Source organism: Ambystoma mexicanum, chromosome 3p (assembly GCF_040938575.1).
Source record: "Ambystoma mexicanum isolate Mex_15411 chromosome 3p, UKY_AmexF1_1, whole genome shotgun sequence".
Taxonomy (NCBI): domain Eukaryota; kingdom Metazoa; phylum Chordata; class Amphibia; order Caudata; family Ambystomatidae; genus Ambystoma; species Ambystoma mexicanum.
This window is the reverse complement of record NC_090925.1, coordinates 699,025,836-699,045,677: the sequence shown is the minus strand read 5'-3', so window position 1 is coordinate 699,045,677 and position 19,842 is coordinate 699,025,836. Positions and strand designations below refer to the sequence as shown.

The 19,842-nt window shown below is 48.4% G+C and overlaps 1 protein-coding gene across 1 annotated transcript in view; it reads right to left on the bottom strand.

Moving 5' to 3' along the window:
* FAM193B (family with sequence similarity 193 member B) overlaps positions 1–19,842 on the bottom strand; it is a 734,659-nt gene that overhangs the window by 338,121 nt on the left and 376,696 nt on the right. Inside the window, exons 6-7 of the mRNA XM_069651510.1 lie at positions 17,747–17,939; positions 15,401–15,634 (exon numbers count right to left, since the gene is read on the bottom strand). Coding sequence (XP_069507611.1) covers positions 15,401–15,634; positions 17,747–17,939 — 427 coding nt within the window. The remainder of the gene's footprint in view (positions 1–15,400; positions 15,635–17,746; positions 17,940–19,842) is intronic.

Sequence of the window (19,842 nt, the reverse complement as noted above, 5' to 3'; positions counted from 1 at the left end):
GGGCACCAGAAAAGTGTGGGCAGGCCCCCCCAAAGGATGGGCCTGCAGTTTAGGGCCCCCTGGGGCAGATAGGTGCCCATCTGCCCCTAGGGAATGGGATTTAGAAGAAAAAAATAAGGGAAACACATGGATGTGTTGGGGGCCCAGGGTCGGGGGGGGGGTGCCCCCCACTAGACCACCAGGGAATTGTTTTTATGGAAAGGGGGTGTCCCTTAAAACCCCCCCACCCAAAATGGACTGGGTCAAGTTATGCAGCCCTCCCTGGGGTCAGTTATTTGCTCCTTGGAAGGGGCATCTAACCCCAGGGAGGGCTTCATTAGATGCCCCCTCCTTATCCGCCCGCAGGGAGGGTTGATTGTGATGCCCCACCTTGCATTTGGTGTGGGGGGTTGGAGAAGTGCACCCCCCTTTACATTACAAAATTCCACGGCGGTTTAGGGTGCCCCTCCGTCCCCCCTAAAGTGCAGCCTGCCATTTTCAATGTTTTCCTTTGTTTACCAGACTCCCCTTGGCGCAGATTGGCACAATAGTTTGCCATTCTGCCCCTGAAAAGACTTGGGGTTAGCAGCGTTTTCAGCTTTTGTCTTTGCGCCAGGTAGGTGCACCCACACATGTGACGTATCGTTTGTCGGGACACCTGTGGGAATGCGCGACAGTAGGCCATGTGTTGTTGGCGGCGTGTTTCGGTGGGTGAGCCAAGTGAAATGTGTTTCCCCCCCGCAAATTTGGACTTTGCCAGGGGTTCTGGGTAATACATTGTGGGCCAATTTACACAAGTCAGACCTCTGCTGATTCCCACGGGTGTCCTCTTTTCAGAAATGCATGGGGTTCCCCGTTTTTCTTGATTGCTTGGACACCCTAGGCCCATATATGTATGATGTGCACTTGAACAGAATTACACAAAGTCTGCTGTCCGAAAAGACTTTGGGTTAGCTGCGTTTTCGGCTTTACCCTTGGAACCCGGGTAGCTACACACACGTGAGGTACCGTTTTCATCAGGACACCTGTGGGAACATCGGAAGGTATGACATTTGTCATGTGCGCGTGGTTGGCATAACGTTTCGAACCATTTGCTGTTGCCCTTTGTCACACAACCCTTTAATTTCCCAAATGTGCCCTACATTTAGTCGCTGCTTTAGGCAACATGCACACGTCACCTACCCTTGAAAAGGTTTTCCTGTGCTCTTTCAAAAAAATATGCTTGCAGTTCCTCACCACATTGATTTTCCTGATTTACACATGCGAGGTAGGTCTGTTCAGGCTGTAAGCATAAAACTCCTGTGTACCATGGCAGTTAAAGGGTTAACGGTCAGTTTAAATAAGCAATATAATAGTAACACACAAATGCACTCCAAAATACACTCATTTTCTCTAAATCAGCAAATACCCATTTGGGATGGCACACAACACTCCCTACACCCTCAGGAGACTTAAATAACTAGGACACTGGACATTAATATATCACCGGTACATTTAGAGCAAAACTGAGATGAGGTTAAAGTAAAGAGATTACAGAATAAAACAAGAGATCACACATTCTGAAGCAGATAAGTACTTTTGAACCCCCCAATCCAAAGTAAATGTACCCTTTCAAGGAGGGAAGCCAAGACAAGCAGAGGAGAGAAGAGTCATTCAGGGAGCCAAGTAAGTCAATGTCAATTGGGCAAACGTCTAGGTGAGCTGAAGCACTTCTTGCAGGCAAGTTAAAAGTCTTGCACAATGTTTTACCCGTCTTTGTAGAAAAAGTAGAATCAAAGTAGGGTCATGAACTCGGAGGCTTGTGAGAGGTAGAAGATTCAAGCAACTCTACAGAAGCAACCAAGACAAGTCTCAACTTGGATCAAGTAAGGCTACAACGACAAGTGCCAAGTCCTCTCAAACTTTACAGTACCTTTGGTTAGAAGAAAAGGTTCCAGCTGGCTTCTGTCCCCGTGCAGCTCTGTAGATCCTGTTCCTGGGCACCAGTTATGGGGACAAGAGGGAGGACTTCTGGGGACTCCTACACTGCAATGGGACAGTCAGCAGCAGAAAAGGACAAGGAACAAGTTACTTACCTGTAACTGTTCTCCAGCATGGGTCTGGCATGGATTCACATGCTCATGAATATTCCCGTCAGGCCGGGAATCCTCAGTAAAGAAAAAAATCTTATCAGTTTTGTTTCTGATCCGTCTTTCTTAGTAGTAACCAATCACTGACCTCTGGGTCATACCGCCCCCCAGCCAATGACTGCCCTCTCCCAAAGCCCTCCCCTGGCAGCCATCCTCAGATTTGGTAGCACGTAAAGTGGCAGTATGACCAAGTGAAGAGCCACAGAGGGGTAGGAGGGAGGGTTCGCATGCGAATCCATGCCAGACCCATGCTGGAGAACAACAGTTACAGGTAAGTAACTTGTTCCTTCTCCAGCATGGGGTCTGGCATGGATTCACATGCTCATGAATAGAATAATACATAGCAGTACACACATACATAACCACGGGAGGTGGCAAAGGCTCAACATTAAGCATTACATAAACTCAACATTAAGCACTCTTACCTCCTCACCAGGCCCACCTTCAGGCGAACAGGTTGCGCAGGTCTTCTTGGCCGCCCCTGGACTCCTCCCTGGAATCCCGGTCAACTCAGAATCTCGTGAAGGTGTGCGCCGACCTCCACGTAGCAGCCCTGCAGATGTCCAGCAGGGGCACACCAGACAAGAACGCCGTGGTAGCAGCGATCGCTCTGGTCGAATGGGCTCCGACGGCCGGGCAAGGGTCGGTTTGCCAAATGGTGACAGTGCATGATGCAGCCGTAGAGCCATCTGGAAATGGAAGCCTTCGAGAGAGCCTTCCCTTGGTTCACAGGTCCAAAGTTCAAAAATAGCTGCGACATCTTCCGAAAACTCTTCGTGCGGTCCACGTAGAACTTCAGCGCTCTAGACACATCCAGCAAGTGCAAAGTCCTCTCGGCTGGCGACGAAGGCAACGGGAAGAAAACTGGTAACACCAAGTCAACCAAGGGCTCGTTGAGGTATAAGTCAGACAGCACCTTGGGCATAAAGGAGGGGTGCGTCCTCAGCACCACCCACGTGTCGTGAAAAGTCAAGTATGGAGGCTTGCAGGATAGGGCCTAGATCTCTCCCACTCGTTGTGCGGAGGTGATGGCCACAAGAAATGCTGTCTTCCACGACAGGAACTTCAACAGCGCCGAATGCAGAGGCTCGAATGGCGCCCCCATGAGCCTAGACAGCACAACATTGAGTTCCCAAACCAGGGCAGGAGCCTTCACCGGCGGGAACCTTCACCGGCGGGAACGATCGGAACAGTCCCTTCATAAATTCTTTCACCAGGCGATGAGACCACAAGGACATCCTTCCCGTAGTTCTGGTGTATCGGTAGATCGCAGCCAGATGTATCTTGATGGAAGCCTTGGCCAGCGACAGTAGGTACGGCAGTACTTGAGGGGCCGTAATCCGCAGAGGGTTAATCTGTGCACGGCACCAGACAGAGAACCTCTTCCACTTATGTCCGTAGCACTTGAGAGTTGAAGACCCCCTGGCCTTTGCAAGAACCTCTCTGCAGTCAGCCGGGATATCATACCCTCCAAACTAGTGCTGCAGGAGCCAGGCCTGCAAGTTCAGCGACTCTGGAGAGAAGATCTGCGTCCGTCGACAGCTTGACTGGTGGGGACGCTGACAAGTCCAGAAGGTCCTGGAACCAGATCGGTCTCGGCCACGCCGGTGCAACGAGGATCATTCTGCACCGGGATCTCTTGAGCTGGTTGATGAGATGGAGCAGCAACAGAGGAAACGCATATACGAACAGGCCGTCCAAGGGAACGAGAAAGCATCGCTGAAAGTCGGTCCACTTGATCCTGGCGTAGTTCCCACACGTGGCACGAGCGCAGCTCTCTGCTGAGTGAGTTGGCGATGGTGTTTTTTATCCCTGCCAGATGAAACGGCACCAGAAAAATCCCTTGAGCAACGGCCCAATGCCGCAGGTCCTGGGCTTCCTTGGATAGAGCCGGGGATCTGGTTCCACCCTGCTCCCGGATGTAGAACATCGTGGTGGTGTTGTCGGTGAAGATCCTCACCACCTTGCCTTTGAGGGACGGGAGAAAGGACTGGAGGGCCCAGAACACTGTCCGGACCTCCAGGATGTTGATGTGGAGCGGCTTCTCCTTCGGGAGCCAAAGGCCTCTCGTGTGAAGATCTCCGGTGTGGGCTCCCCACCCCTCCAGGGAGGCATCCGTCACCGTCGCCTGGTGGGACGGGGTCTGAAAGTCTGTCCCTGCCAGTAGATGAGCGTGGAGGGCCCACCACTGGATCGCTCGTCGGAAGGTCTCGTTGAGAGGGATCCGGTCCTCGAAGCTGCCAGTCGCTTGAATCCAGCGGGCGTCGAGGAACTCCTGTAGATGGCACATCCGAAGCATGTGCAAGAGGACATCATCCCGAGGAGGGACTTGATGGACCTCACTCTGGCCACGTCCGTGGCCAGCAGACGCTGCACCTTGCCTAGGATGGCCTTTTTCCTTTCCTCCGACGGCGAGGCCAGACGTGCCACTGTGTCGAGCTTGGCTCCCAGAAACAGTGCGACTTGAGAGGGGACCAGGTGGGACTTGGGGAAGATGGAGAACCCCAGGTCCATGAGCAGCTGGACGGTCTTCGATGTGTGTTCTACGGCAAGCTCCCTTGTCCTTGCGCGGATGAGCCAATCGTCCAGGTAGGGGTAGACGTGGATCCCCTGCAGGCGCAGCCGCGCCGCCACTCGAGCGAGGCACTTGGTGAAAACCATGGGTGCCGACTTCAATCCGAACGGGAGGGCCTTGAACTGGTAGTGCCGCCCTTGGACCACGAACCTGAGGAACTTCTGGTGCCCTTTTAGAATGGGAATGTGAAAGTATGCATCCTCAAAATCCAACGACGACAGGAAATCGCCCTCCTCCAGCTGTCCCAGCACGTGCTGGAGGGTGACCATCCGGAACTTCTGTGCCTTGATGTACTTGTTCAGTCGTCGCAGGTCTAGGATGGGTCGCCACCATCCTGTCTTCTTTTTCACGAGGAAGTACCTTGAGTATACTCCAGAGCCCCGGAGCTTCTTTGGGACGAGCTCGAAGGCACCTTTCTTGAGCATCGCCCTTACCTCCAACAGCAGTTGAGGGACGTGGTTTTCTTTCCTGGCCACAGGAGGAATGCGGGGGCACTTTAGTAATTCGAGGGCGTGCCCCTGGGCCAGGGCATCCAGCACCCAACTGTCGGTGGAGATGGACTCCCACACGCTGACGAACTTCGCCAGCCGGCCTCCCAACGGGGTGCTTCAGTGGGGGCCCCGACGCCACAGTCAGTTCAATCTTGCTTGTAGGACGCCTTGCCGCCTTGGCCTCCCTGGCGACAACGGCGGGATCCACCCAACTTGCCTCGTCCTCTATAGGCTTCCAGCGACGTGGAGCGGGGCGCTTGGCGGTACGTAGAGGAGCCACCGCCGAATCCCTTGGAGGCACCCTGCTTTCCTCCAGAGCTCCGAAAGAACGGCCTTCGTTGCTGTAGAACTCCCAGGGCCTTAGCTGTCTCCGTGTCCGCCTTGATGGCTTGGAGGGACTCATCCACTGTTTTCCCAAACAGGTTGTTCCCGTCGAACAGCATGTCCAAAACCTTAGCTTGTACGTCCTGGCGGAAATCCGTCGCTTTGAGCCACCCTTGTTGTCGGAGGCAAACTGTGTTGCCTAGCTGGCAGAAACCGGTGTCGGCAATGTCCGTTGCCACCGTTATGGCGTGGTCCGACGCCACCTCACCTTCTTGCAAGATCTCTAGGGCCTCAGCCCTCTTGTCGTCCGGTAGGACATCCAACAGGGGGGCGATCTTGTACCATAACTCCCTGTTGTAGCGGGCCACGATCGCGAGGGCGTTGGCCATCTTAATCGTTGTAGCCGCCGACGAGAAAACTCGTCGTCCTATTGCATCCAGCTTCTTTCCTTCGCCGTCCGGCGGGGAAGTTGACGTTGCGGCCGATACACACCCCCCCCGCTTTCTTCTTGGATGCCGCTGAGACGACCAAGTCAGGGTTCGGTTGCGCTCTAAGGCACAAAGGTGCTGCGTCGGGGCCCCGGTACTACTTCTCGTACCGATCCCTCTTGGCAAGTGTCGTAGACGGGTTCTTGAGAAGGGTGAGACCCTTGACCCAGATGTCATCCAGCAGAGGCACGGCGAGGACTGTCTACCAACGGCATGAGGCCAAGAGGAAAAGGAAACCTTCCTTCTCTTCGGGGCAGAGCTGAAAAAGCTCAGATGCCCTGGCGATCATAGCGTGGCAAGACCCAATCTCGTCGGGCTGGAGGCGATGGGAGCTCCGTCCCGTCGTCGCCGCCATCCGTACCCGTCGTGGCCGTGTCCGTTCACGTGTCATCCCCAGGTATGGGGGACGTGGGCAAAGGCTGAGCAGGCCGCGAGGGCTAAAAAGGCGGGGCTGGATGGGTCGGTCTTCTCTTGTTTGGGGGACTTCCCGACGGGCCTGGCTCTGACTCCTCCATTTGTGGTAGGGGCAATCTCGTCCTCATCTCCGAACATAAGGATTGTATTGCCAACAAAATGGCCGCCGAGTTGTCCTGCGGCTCCGGAAGCAACGGTTGACTAGGAACCTCGCCGGCACTCGCGTCGTCCCCTTCGTCGGGATCCCTCCCGTGAGACTGGGCCTCCGACGCCCTTGTCGAGGCCCTCCAAGACTTCAACCAGTTCCTCCTCGGAGGCTGTGTCCATGTCCACAATGGCCACTGGCTCCCCCCTCTTTTTCCACCGGGGTCTTCTCGATGGGCCTGAACGAGGCTTCCCTCCGCGGTGGCAAGGAAACTCTGGGCCCCGAGGTCGCCTCCACTGTGTAGCCTCCTCAGGCTGCGCCAGGGCCACCGCGACTTCCTCGATAGAGGCCTTGGCCGGGTGAATCAAGGCCTTCACCACCTTCTGCGGGCCTGTGGCCTTCACCTTGGGGGGAGGGTCACCGCCTTGGTTCCCCTCGGCTGGATCCTTTGAGATCGACCGGGGCATCTCCAGAAGCTTCGCCGGGTTCTTGGCCTTCCGTGGTTGATGGCGCTGCAGAGAATGCGCCCTGCCTGGCAGCCGAGGAGCCCGACCAATCGGCACTCCCGGTGCCCGCAGACTTGCGGTGCTTTACCTTCTGTTGGGCCCCCGTCGCCGGGGCGCCTTCACAGGACTTAGAAGACCGCTCGGACTACTGCTTCTCACCAGACAGGCTCTTTCCTTCCAGCCAGTTGGAGAGACGAAGGTGTCGGTCCCTGATGGTTCATTCCGACATGTTCCCGCAAAACGCACAGTCCTTCTCCACGTGCGTTTTGTCCTCATGAAGGCAGTAGAGACATTTTGAGTGGTTGTCCTTGAACACATTCCGCGGCTGGCATCCAGGGCAAACCCTGAACAGCTTTCCGGGCATCGAGCTTCCTTTCTCCTGGGCCATGTCCGGGTAGGCCGCAGAAACTTCTGGACTCCTCCAAGAAGCGTAACTCGACGAAAACCTCACCCTTGAGGGGGTGTAGAAAATCCGAAACGGGTCCCCGTTGATCGGATGTAGACACAGTGGAGCTTGAGGCTCTATTTGACCGAAAAATGAGAAAATCTCTTTGAAAAAGCATGAAAACGCAACAAAAAGCTTGAGAGCTAAACACGAGGACTCCCAACACTTGAGCGTGCAGTAAAAATCTGAGGAGGGCTAACAGGGGAGGGGCTTAGGGAGAGGGCAGTCATTGGCTGGGGGCAGTATGACCCAGAGATCAGTGATTGGTTACTACTAAGACAGATCAGAAACAAAATTGATACTAATTTTTTCCTTTCGGAGGATTCCCGGCCTGACGGGGAATATTCATGAGCATGTGAATCCGTGCCAGACCCCATGCTGGAGAAACATCTATTCAGCAGTACTTCATGGTTATAGCTCCTCTCGTCTCAGCAAATCGCACCACCATAGACGCTTGGATACCACTCTGGACTCTCCTCGCATCTGGTATCCAGCACTCTGATGAAGTGGCTCAGGCTTGGTCAGTCCTGCTTACTGGGAGTCCGGAGGATCTTCCACAAGCTCGGGTCCGCCTTAAAAGTGATGCACTCCGTCTGGTGTTCCTCTCCCTGGCACTTCGGTTCCAGGAGCAGTGGAAGTACAGCCAGCTTCAAGAGGATGCCCAGGAGAGTTCATTTTGGGGTCAATTGATCCCACCAACCTAAATGGAGAAGTCGTCCTTGCAGGGCTGCTGTAGTAGAAACAAATTCTGAGCTTCAGCACAGCAGCAGGGCATCACCGGGCAAACCAACAGTCCAGGAGTTGCAGCAGTTCTTCAAATTCCTTCATCCAGTGGTCGACTCTGCCTTCCAAGCCAAAAAGCCTGGCCTTTTATGCAGGCGTCTCCCATTCATTCCAGCCTAGCTGTCAATCACACAGCAATTCTAAATGATTGTAAATGCAAAAGTGATATAATAATGTCCCCAGCACCCTAGCTATTGAAGTCACCCGAGGGTGTAGGTTGTTGGGGGCCATCCCAAAAGGGTACTTACTGATTTAGAAATATTAAGTGTATTTTGTGAAATATATTGCATTATTACTGTTATTATGCTCCCTTCTAAAGAAGGCTTACCCTAACTGATTAAGTACAAATTGTTAATGCAAGAAACCGTGTGTGTTTAATTGAATACTGGTCACTGTGAATCTCTTTGCAACTCCCCTACAGCTCCCATTGACCCCTCTAGAAAAAAGCCTGGCTGCTCAACACGCTACCAACCTGTGTAGTACAAGCGCTTATATACCAAAGGTTGGGTTCCTATTGCCAGGAGGTCAGGGTTGTTGTAGTGCACCCAAAGGGCACTGCATACAATCTTGCCCAACATTGTCATGCAGGTGTAGAGGTCGGAGATAGTTGTTGAGGCAGTTCACAATCCATTGCGTCACATCTGGGTAGTTGTAGGCAGTTAGCCTGTGGGTTCAAATTATTTTCCTGAGGGGGCACATGTAGATGTTAAAGAGCATGGGAGAGAGGCTGGATCCCTGTGGGCCTCCGTAGGAGATGTGTTAGATCAGATTTTATATAGTCAAACGGGTGTGGGACTATACAAGACTTGTCTGCTTTGTGTAGTGCCCCAACTTTTAACAGAGGCCTGTACTACATAATTCGTAGAGTGGCTGAGCAGCCAGGCTTATATTAAAAGGGGGTACTGTGAGCTGTAGAGCAGTATAATGAAATCAGTAAATACAAGTGTTCAAGTAAACACTTGCACCCTTAAAAGTAATATTAAATATATTTATGTATACACCAAGCAAAATAATCACACTAGATTTGCAGCAACTATTAGTAACATCAAGTAGAATTTCATAATCTAGATATTCAATCAAAAATAATGCAGGCGAGTACATTATTTTTGTACTAAAACATTTTCAGCACACTCAGTGACATAAATCAAGGTCAGTAGTAGCACTTAAGTTCACCATACAATATTGCGTTTGGAGGGGAAAAAGTGTTAAATTAGAACACTGTAGCAATCTAACAATAGTCTGTTCGCCCTTACGGATGTACAAAGTCTTTTCCCTCGAAATGTGCCAAGTCCCTTCTACCTTAGAGACCCAACTCTTTTGCCGGACTTAATGACTTTATTTTTATCCCAAAGAGCGACCCTTTTCAAACTAACTCATGCATTCACATTTGATCTGAACACTGCTTCTTTTGGTTTTGGAGTCTAAAACTCCATAGGCATCTTTTTACATTGTGACACAGCACCCTCAGTGCAGTGTCACAGAGAAGTCCTTTGGATACCTTCTCTTGGATAACTACTGTTTCCAAAAGTAGTAAAAGTAATAAAGTGAAATTGACTTTACTTACATTTTTCTCTTTATAGACCCAGCACACACCATCTTGCAATAGAGTGCTGGAGGCGTTACTTAGTATCCCCTCTAGCCAACTTCTCGTGTAACATTTTTAGGTTACCCATTCAACAATTAATAGCTGGTGACAGTTTACTTTTCCTACCTTTGTATGTTTTTACTGCGGGCTGCGTTCGCAGCTGCAGTGCACGCATGGGTGCCCATTTTGTCAAAATGGCCTGGTCTTTTGTCGCCATTTCTTGTTGGAAAGGTCGTTCTTGAGACTTACTCTGCACGCCAAACCAGGTTTGGTCCCTTTGTTTGGTCTTTGGCAGGATTCACTGGTGAAGCCCGCCTCTGGCTCTAGCGAGTCTGGGATGGAAGGAATCAAGGGAGATCTCCCAGTGCTTAGTCTCCTTGGTTACAGGAATGCATCCAAAGGTGATTGGCCGGCTGCTGTCCTTGAAGGACAGCCACCCTGCTGGGTGAGTGGCAGCTAGGCTGCGAAGGTATGGGATAGACTTGCATAAAAGGCGAGGTCTTTTGCAAAGAAGGCAGAGTCTACCACTGGACGAAGGAACCGAAGATAGAAACTGGAAGAGAAGCTTGCTTAACCGCCTGGACCGTTGGTTTCCCTGGTGAAATCCTGTTGCAGTGCTGATGCTCCTATTTCGACAGACTAGAGAAGCCCGGAAAGGAGGACTCAGTCACACTACCAACGTGTCTAGTACAGGCCTATACCAAAGGTTGGGTTACCTATTGCCAAGAGGACAAGGCTGGTGTAGTCTCCCACAGGGTTAACATCCAATCTTGCCTAACAGAGTGCAACACAATTAAAACCTGGTAGGGATAATTCTCATTTGTGCAAATTTTCTTCAACCTTCGAGCCCACCAGCTCTTTTGCTGGACTTCTATCCTGGAGTGAGACACCTTTTTCTTACTTGTATTTTTTCATCCGATTTGGACTGTGTTAAGCAAGATTGTATGCAGTACCCTGTGAGATACTGCACCAGCCTTGTCCTCTTTGCAATAGTTAAACCAACCTTTGGTGTAAGTATGTACTACACAAGTTGGTAGAGTGACTGAGCAGCCAGCCTCATCTCAAGAGGGGTCAATGTGATCTGTAGGGTTATTACACAGATTCACAGTGACAAGTATCCAAATAAACACACTCAAGGTTTCTTGATTAAACAATTGTAAAACAGTCAGTTGAATAAGCCTTCTTTAGAAGGGAGCAAATATATGTAACAATATTATACTTCAAAAATACAGTTTCAGTAGATACCCATTTGGGACGGCGCGCACACACCACTTCCTACACTGAGGTGACTTAAATTACTAGGACACTGTAGGCATTGATATATCACTCGCACATTTAGAGAAATTCTGAGGTTAGGGTCCAAAGGAAAAGATGAGGGGAATAACACAATGGTTAACAAATAGTCTTAAGCAAGCAAGTAATTTTTGAAACCCCCAAAGCAAAGTAAATTAACCCTTTGCCAGCTACACAAGTTATGGAATCTGTGACTTTTGTTGAGGGCTAGTTAAAGCACACAGTTGGAGAACAGAAAAGTCTTTCAGAGAGCCAGGAAAGCCAATGTCAATTGAGCAAAAGTCTAGGTGAGCTGAAGCACTTCTTGAAAGTAAAAAAAGTCGCACAATGTTTTAGAAATCTTTGTAGAAAATTATATCACTGTTGGGCCACAAGCTGGGAGGCTTGTGAGAGGCAAAGCTGCAAGCAACTCTGCAAAAGCAAGCCAGTCAAGTCTCAACTTAGAGCTTGCAAGGCTACACAACAAGAGGTAAGAAAACCCTTAGTTTCACTGTACCTTAAGTGTGGAGAAATTGGTTCCATCTGGCTTCTGTTCAAGTGGATTGAAGGCCAGCAGCAGCAATTGGCAAACTTCAGATCAGCAGCACTTTGCGGCTTCAGCTGCTCGCAAATAGCACCACTGCGGTTCTCGGATACCTTATGGACTTTCCTTGCATCTGGAATCCAGCACTCTGTTGATGTGGCTCAGACTTGGTCAGTCCTGCTTCATGGGAGTCCAGACGATCTTCCTGGAGCTCAGGTCAGATTTAGCAAGACTACACACTCTATTCTGGTGTTCCTCTCCCTGGCAATCGGTTCCTGTAGCAGCAATGGAAGTACAGCCAGCTCCGAGAGAATTTCCAGATGAGTTTGCCTAAGGGTGGATTGGTCCCACCAACCCAAAGTGAGAAGTCATCCTTTGCAGGGCTTCTCTAGTTGAGGAGAATTCGGAGCTTCAGCAATGCAGCAGGGCTTCACCGGGCAAACCAACAGTCCAGGTGTTGCAGCAAGCGTATCTTCCAAGTTCTTCTTCGGATTCCTTCGTCCAGTGGTCAACTTTGCCTTCCAAGCAAAATACCTTGTGCCTTTTATGCACGTTTCTACCATTCATTCGCAGTCTAGCCGTTAATCACACAGCAGAGTGGCTGTCCTTCAAGGACAGCCAGCCGGCCAATCTCCTTTGGGTGCATTCCTGTAACCAATGGTATTAAGCACAGGGAGTTTCGGCACCTCACTTCCTGCCCTGCCAGACATGCTGGAGCCAGGGGCGGGCTTCACCAGTGAATCCCACCAAAGACAAAACCAACAAAGGGACCAAACATGGTTTGGCGCGCAGAGTCAGTATCAAGAAGGACCTTTCCAACAAGAAATGGCAAAATAGGCACCCATGGGTGTTTTACTGCAGCTGCAATTGCAGCCCACGGTAGAAACACACAATGGTAGGAAAAAGTCAACCACTGCCACCAGCCATTATTTGTAGAAAGGGTAACAAAAATGTTACATGAGCAACTAGACAAAGGGGATACTAAGAAACCCCTCCAGCACCCTATTGTAACTTAGTGTGTGCTGGGTCTAGAAAGTTACAAAATGTAAGGAAAGTCAATTTCACTTCACTGCTCTTGGAAACAGGACCAAGAGAAGGTATTTAAAACTTTGGGAAATCTGGAAGACTTCCGTGTCACTGAACTGAAGATGCTGTGTGACAATGTAAAAAGATGTCTATGGAGTTTGTCAGACTCCAAAGTTAAAAGAACAGTGTTCAAATCAAACAAAAAATACATGAGTGGGGAAAAGGTCTTGCTCTCTCCAGGATAAAAATGTCAAGTCCTAAACTCCAGCAAAAGAGCTGGGGGTCTATAAGGTAGAAGGGAATTAGCACAGTTCTGAGAATTTTCCCTAACGCACACATTAATTCATTCTTATGAGCTCCGTCTTTTGTCTTTATATTTTACAAACCCTATGCAGTCTACTTTGCTCCATAACTCTTAAAGGCATCTGCATTTCACTATTACAGCACAAAGCTCCTTATGGGCATTGTTGCAGAGGACCCTTAGGGTCCTCCTTTGAGATTATTTTCTTTAGCCTAGAGTAACTACAGTTCTACTAAAAGGTTATATTCATTGGCACACACCACCTTATGTTGAGTGCAAAAGTGATAGCTAGTATCTGCTTTCCCTCTGCTCCTATGACTTTTTAGTCACAGACAAACTCCTATTTATGGCTGGTGGCAGTGTACGTGTCCTACCAACTATTGTGTGATTTTTCTACCGCAGGCTATGCCCATAGCCACAATAGTGCACAACTGGGGCACCCAAGTACCAACTTGTGGCCTGCCTTCTTTTTCGCCATTACTAGCGTGCTCGTTTTGTCAGCCCTTCTACCATTCTGGTAAGGGTAGGCCTGTGTGTATTTTGCCTTTGGCGGGACCCCTTGGGTGTCCCGGCCTAGGCTCCAGAGTGTCTGGGCAGGCAGGAAGTGGGGGAGTTATCCACCCCCCCTGTCCTTTGTCTGCCAGAGTGCCTGAATAGGACCAGTTCCCACTGGGGGCCTGGCTGTCCTGATTGGACAGCCATAAGCCTTACGGCCCTTCCTTTAAGAAGATTAAAGAGGAAAGTGCTGACACTGGATAAAAGTCAAGGCTCTGGGAGTGAAAAGCAAGTTGACCACTGGAGGCTGAAGTAACCAAAGACGACCAGAGACGCCTGCAGACCCTTTGCAACATTGAAGCGACCACTGCTGTCCTGACCCAATTTTCTGTGTGACAGAGGAACTCCTAAGAAGACTCCTTCCCATTTGGCTGGTGGGAACAACCAGTTCCAAGACAAACTTTGATCTGAGCCATCTCCCGAGGCCCTGTTAGTCCCAGAGTTGCAGAACCCCAATACCTGCTGCCCATGGAGTGCACCTTCGTGGAAAGGCTGAATCCATCCAAGTCTTTGCTGAGCTCTCAAGTACATTCCAGAGACCACATCCAACTCGATCAGACCCCTTCAGTGTGGGACTGCAGGAACAGAAGATGATTGACCAGGCAAATCGCATCCTTTGTTGGTGCTGTAGAAAAGGTGCCAAAACCGCAGTGACCAAAGAAACTGAAAGCCGTGCCAGAGGTCCTCCTTCAAAACTGCTGCCGAGATCTCCCGTCCACTGCCGTGCCTTTTGTCATCAGACAAAGGAATCCGGAGGCTGGGTCCAGAGCTGCAACATAGGAGCATCCACCAAAACGTTTTCTTCAAATCCAAAGTACTGTGGGGAAAAGGGAATTGCTTACCTTATTCCAGAAAGCTGCTCCAGATCGTTGGCGTGGACGTAGAGGTGTCCAGGGGAAACCCCCCCCCTCTTACCTCCGACTCAAGCTGCAGCTTGTGTCCCTTTAGCAAGTCCTTTAACAGGTTTCTCCAACATTGGTTAAGCCTTCTTTTATCTTCCTTCCTAGAGACTAGAAACTATACACAGGAAATGTTCACTTCTGCTTTTCAAGACTTTAAGCCTCTCAGAACAGCCTTTTAGGTAGGGTTGCATTTTGGACTTTAAAGTACAGACTTTGGCATAAACTGCCTCTAGAACCTGAAGCTCTACTAGGATAACACTAACCAACTGTTTTCCTTCCCATAAATCACTATCTTCTATGTATAAACTGACTAAATGCAATTACTGTATTACTTTGGGGGTCCGCGTTACTACCGATAGTACAGTAGACCTGTAAAACATCTATAACAATTGTGCGTGTTCAGCAACTACTAAGTGGCCTTTTGAAAGTATTGGAAAGTATACCCATGTGTGTTTGTTGATTGTGCCAAGTATTTAACAGTGACTCATGTAAATATAATGAATCTATATTTTAATATAAATGTATGTGCAAGTGTTGCTTTGATGTGAATTACTAATTGGGTTCAGTGTACTTAACTACAGCTCACATCTTCCTCTCAAGATCAGCCTGACTGCTCTGCCACTACCATTGTCTCCCAATAGTACAGACTGACACTAAGAGCTGGGGGATCTACAAACCACTGGGATAGTTGAAGTCTTACCTCCAAATGGGACTTTAGGAAACGGAAGCCAAAGCTCACTACCATCCTTTTTCTCCAGGACAACGTTTGGCCAAGTAAGCTCAACTTTTCTCTATTCCCCATTTTGTCTAGCGCACAGTTCAAACAATTCAGCGAGCAACAAATGGCTCTCACCACCAGTCTTAATATGCAATCATCCTGAAATGAAAAAAACAGCCCTGCCATGCACATACATTTATCAGTTCCACTCCTCTCACCTTCCTCTTCTGCTTGTGCCTGGCTCTTTTAGCAGCTTTGGCGCTGTTGATGGGCTTAGGCTCTGCACTGTTGATGAAGTCAAGCAGCTGGTCCACGTCCCGATGGTCGACTGCGGGTTCCCCTGAGGAGCCTCGCGTCATCTTTGGAGTAATCTCCTCTTTCCTCTTGGTTAGCCGCGAGCGTAGCTTTTCGCGGATTTCAGCATAATTACGACTAGTAGGAGCTGCAGGTGGCTGTGGATACAACTCAGATTTAATGACAACACACACAGGATACATCTTCTACCCCACTCCTCACACTGTCAATGGGTCAAGCTGTACTTCTAGTATGCAGCTGAAGGAGTACTGCAGGGGGAAAGGTACAGAACAGTTGGGTATTTTCTATGGCTGCACAAGGAGTATGATGGTAGCTTTTTAATGGGCAAGGCTTTTGGAGAGAGGTCCCATAGAGGGAACATAGTCTTCCAGTGGGAAGAAGAGATATCAGGTATTCAACACAAGAGGGCGTTAGGGGAAGGGGAGTGCATGCTTTCCATAGGGAGATAAGCGGGGGGGAGGGGCAATGCAATAGGAGCAGAGTAAAAGGAGTACTTGCTTTAAGATAAGAGTATACTGAGTAGAAAAGGGATGGGATAAATGCATGGTATAAATAACTGCATTCATGGGGTAAGAGGGCTCTTTCTATGGGGAGCTCTTCGAGATTGTGTGATCAACAATGGGAAAATAAATGTGTGCATTCCATCAATAAACTAGTAGGAAGTGTAAAGCAATTGTGCCTTCCATTGTTAAATCAAGATGAGACTTCTCTACAGGGGAACATTGTCTCCCATGGGAGGATTCTTTTTTCAAGTGGGGGCAATTAAGGATGCAAACTTGCATAGGGAAGGATGGGGAGATAATGCTACTTGGAAGAGCAAGTACTTTTCCAAGTTGAGAGGAAAGGAAGGCCGGTTAGAGGGTAGCGGAACACCATGCCTTACACATAGGAAAGTGAGATAGTGGGAGAAGACTGCCCTCCAAGGTACAAGTTGGGGAGGCACCCTTTCCATCCTTAAGTAGGAAGAGCCTAAAGGAAGCCTAAAATCATCCTTAAAGGGATGGTCTAGTAAAGATTTTTATTTAAAAAATAGATAGGCCACATAAAAAATAAAATACTAGCATCCTCCGTTTTAGAACTTTGAGCTATTCAAGCTCAAAATTCGAAAAAGCAAGCACAGGGGCGCAGCCATTTTGTGAAATGGAGGCCCTCCTGTGCTGGCTTTTGCGGCACTAATGAAGGAAAAGCCAGCCAGCTGTAGTAAACAAAGTCTACTGCTGGGTGGCTTTCCCTTCATTAGTGCCGGGACTCGGAGGACGCGGACCGGAGACCAGAGCAGGAAAGCTGCAGCTGAATCTCGGTAAGTGCTATTTATTTTTTTTACAAAAAATAAGCACTAGCTGCGTTTTTTTTTCTAAGTTTTCCGGGCTGGTGGAGCCCGGAAAACTTAGAAATAAAACCGCAGCTTTAAAAACGTATTTATGTTTGCGGTCGCTTTTGAAGCGACCACAAACAAATACAACGTTATTGTGTTGGAAAACCGCAGCGTTTTCCAACACAACCGCGTGTGTTTCTGCCTGCTGTGGCTATCACTTTGGGTCTCCGGTGCTCCCGAGAGCCCCAAATGGTAAAGCAGATTTAGGCAGACAACGCGGTTGTGTTGGAAAACGCTGCAGTTTTTCTTTCCGAGTTTCTCAGGCTCCTCCGAGCCAGAGGAGCCCGAGAAACTTGGAAAGAAAAACCGCAGCGTTTTCACAATAACTTATTTATGTTTGCGGTCGCTTCAAAAGCGACCGCAAACATAAATACAACGTTTTTAAAGCTGCAGTTTTATTTCTAAGTTTTCCGGGCTCCTCCAACCCGGAAAACTTAGGAAAAAAAACGCAACTAGTGCTTATTTTTTGTAAAAAAAAATAAATAGCGCTTACCGAGATTCAGCTGCAGCTTTCCTGCTCTGGTCTCCGGTCCGCGTCCTCTGAGTCCCGGCACTAATGAAGGGAAAGCCACCCAGCGGTAGACTGTTTACTACAGCTGGCTGGCTTTTCCTTCATTAGTGCCGCACAAGCAAAAGCCAGCACAGGAGGGCCTCCATTTCACAAAATGGCTGCGCCCCTGTGCTTGCTTTTTCGAATATTGAGCTTGAATAGCTCAAAATTGTACATAGGAAGTTTTAAAACGGAGGATGCTAGTATTTATTTTATGTGGCCTATCTATTTTTTAAATAAAAAAATAAAAAATTTTACTAGACCATCCCTTTAAGGCTCAGACATGTGTAATTGGAAGGACAGGTTAAAGTAAAGAGCACTCACTGCATTGTGACCAAAAAACTCGCAGTAGCAGCAGTCACAGAATTTGCCATCTTTCTGATTTGTAGAGGAGGTGCAGGAACTGCGCTCGGAGCTACTGTCTTCATCCTCTCCAAGGCCTTCATCCACCTCTCCAGATTGTGGAAGGTGGCAGCTTGTACCGTTGCTGAGCTTGTGAGCCTTGCATGGAGGGTCCCTGAGAAAAAAAAAGTATAAACTGAGAGGATGCAACCCTATCTAGGTGTCTGAAGCGCAGCTGAAGAAAAATAAAACTTTTAAGTTACACAAGCCTCAAGGGGTGATCGTTCAATTACATGCAACCCTAACAAGTACGCATGTACTAAAGTAGAACGGGAGGTGGATTCACCAAAATGTGCAAACCAAAAACGTGTTCCATCATACAGGGAGTGCAGCACATGGTATGTTAAGTTTGGAGCCAAAAAGGAAAGTGCAGCACAAACCTGGAATGATCAAGTGAGTGCATTACAGAAAGGGAGCAGCTGTGCTGGACACTGAGTAGAGAAGCATGCAAAAAAAATATATTAGATCGACAGAGAACAGATTATGCAGATCAAAATCTATTTTCTTCCTCAAGCTTGTACACCTTGTTAGGACAGATTTTCTAAAGTCCAACCAAGGGCTTACTAAAACCATTAATCTGAGGCAGTACAAGACTACACACTCTTAGTATAAGGCTGTACCACCAGAGTATATAGTAGCATAGACAGAGCAGCCTGGATGATCTTAGGAGGGGGAAAGAGGACTGTACGAAGGTACAAAAAACCTGTAGTATACCAAGGGTTCAACAGAAACACGGACAACCAGAGAGAATATAAAAAATAAAGGTTTATTATAAAACCAAGTTAGGCCAAAATGAATCTTGTGTGGGGGAATAAGTACTTAATCATAGGATCAAACGCACATAAAAACACAACACTGCTTGAAGGTACTTTGACCAAAGCATAAACCTTGTTCAGAAAACACAGTATTTCTAGGCCAGTGAGACCATATCAAACACATTTCGTATTGGACGTTACTTTCTCATTACTTTCAGTATACAAGGGTAGTAAACCACTGCAGTATTGCAGTGACACTCATAAGGAATCACTTCTCATTCAAGGAACAGTAGAAAAAATACATCTTCAGGATAACAGTTATACTAGGCGAGTAAGACCTTTTGGAGTAATATACAATTACAGTCTCTTCTCAGCTCAGTGAAACAGACTAAGGTAAGCAAGACCAACTCTTTACACTAATTTAGGATTGCACCAGGCAGACCAAGGTCAGCTAAACCTACTGGACACTAAGAATGGCACACAGCTATTCTAGGCAGGTAAAACCTAAGGCTGTAATATGCTCTATCAGTTGCTTTTCAGGTCAATGGGACACAGACTTAAGTAAGCAAAAACTTTCCAACTTATTTTAGGATGGCCCAGGGCAGACCAAGATAAGTAAAGCCCATATACTTTTTAAAGGAGCTATAGGCAACTTAAAGGTAGGTAGGAACCAAAGACTTTTAGAATCTGTATGAAACAGACTAGCGAAAGCAAAGCCCAATGTTACACTTTGGATCATCAATGTTATTCAAGGTAGGTAAAACCCAAGGCAGACAGTTACAGGGGAAGCAAGACCCAGTTGGAGAAGTTACGGATATTCTTGAAGAAATAGATTAGTTAAGCCACAGCATTAATTTTGGGAAGAGGCACAACCAATTCATATACGAGTATAATAACCATACATACTTCTCAGAATTGCAAAACACATTCAAGGTAAGAACTTTTGTAATTGCTCACTCTCAGTAACAGTTACCAACCATCCAATGTAAAAGTAAGTAAATGTTTAAACACTTGTTCTCTTTTTTAGGCACAGGCCCAATCCTTAGAAAGTCTTATTCTTGGAGCACGAGTGTTCTCAGTGGCAGAAGGGGGGGTCACTAGGTCTCTAGTATCAAACAGACTGATCAGGAAGGCACAGACAAAGCAAAAGTCAGAATTCCTAAGGAAGACTGTTCAAAAGGGTAAGTATTACACTTTGAGAGGGTGAAATGGTCCTGGGACTTCTAAGAAGACACCCTAAGAGGATTCCAGCAGTGGGCCTTG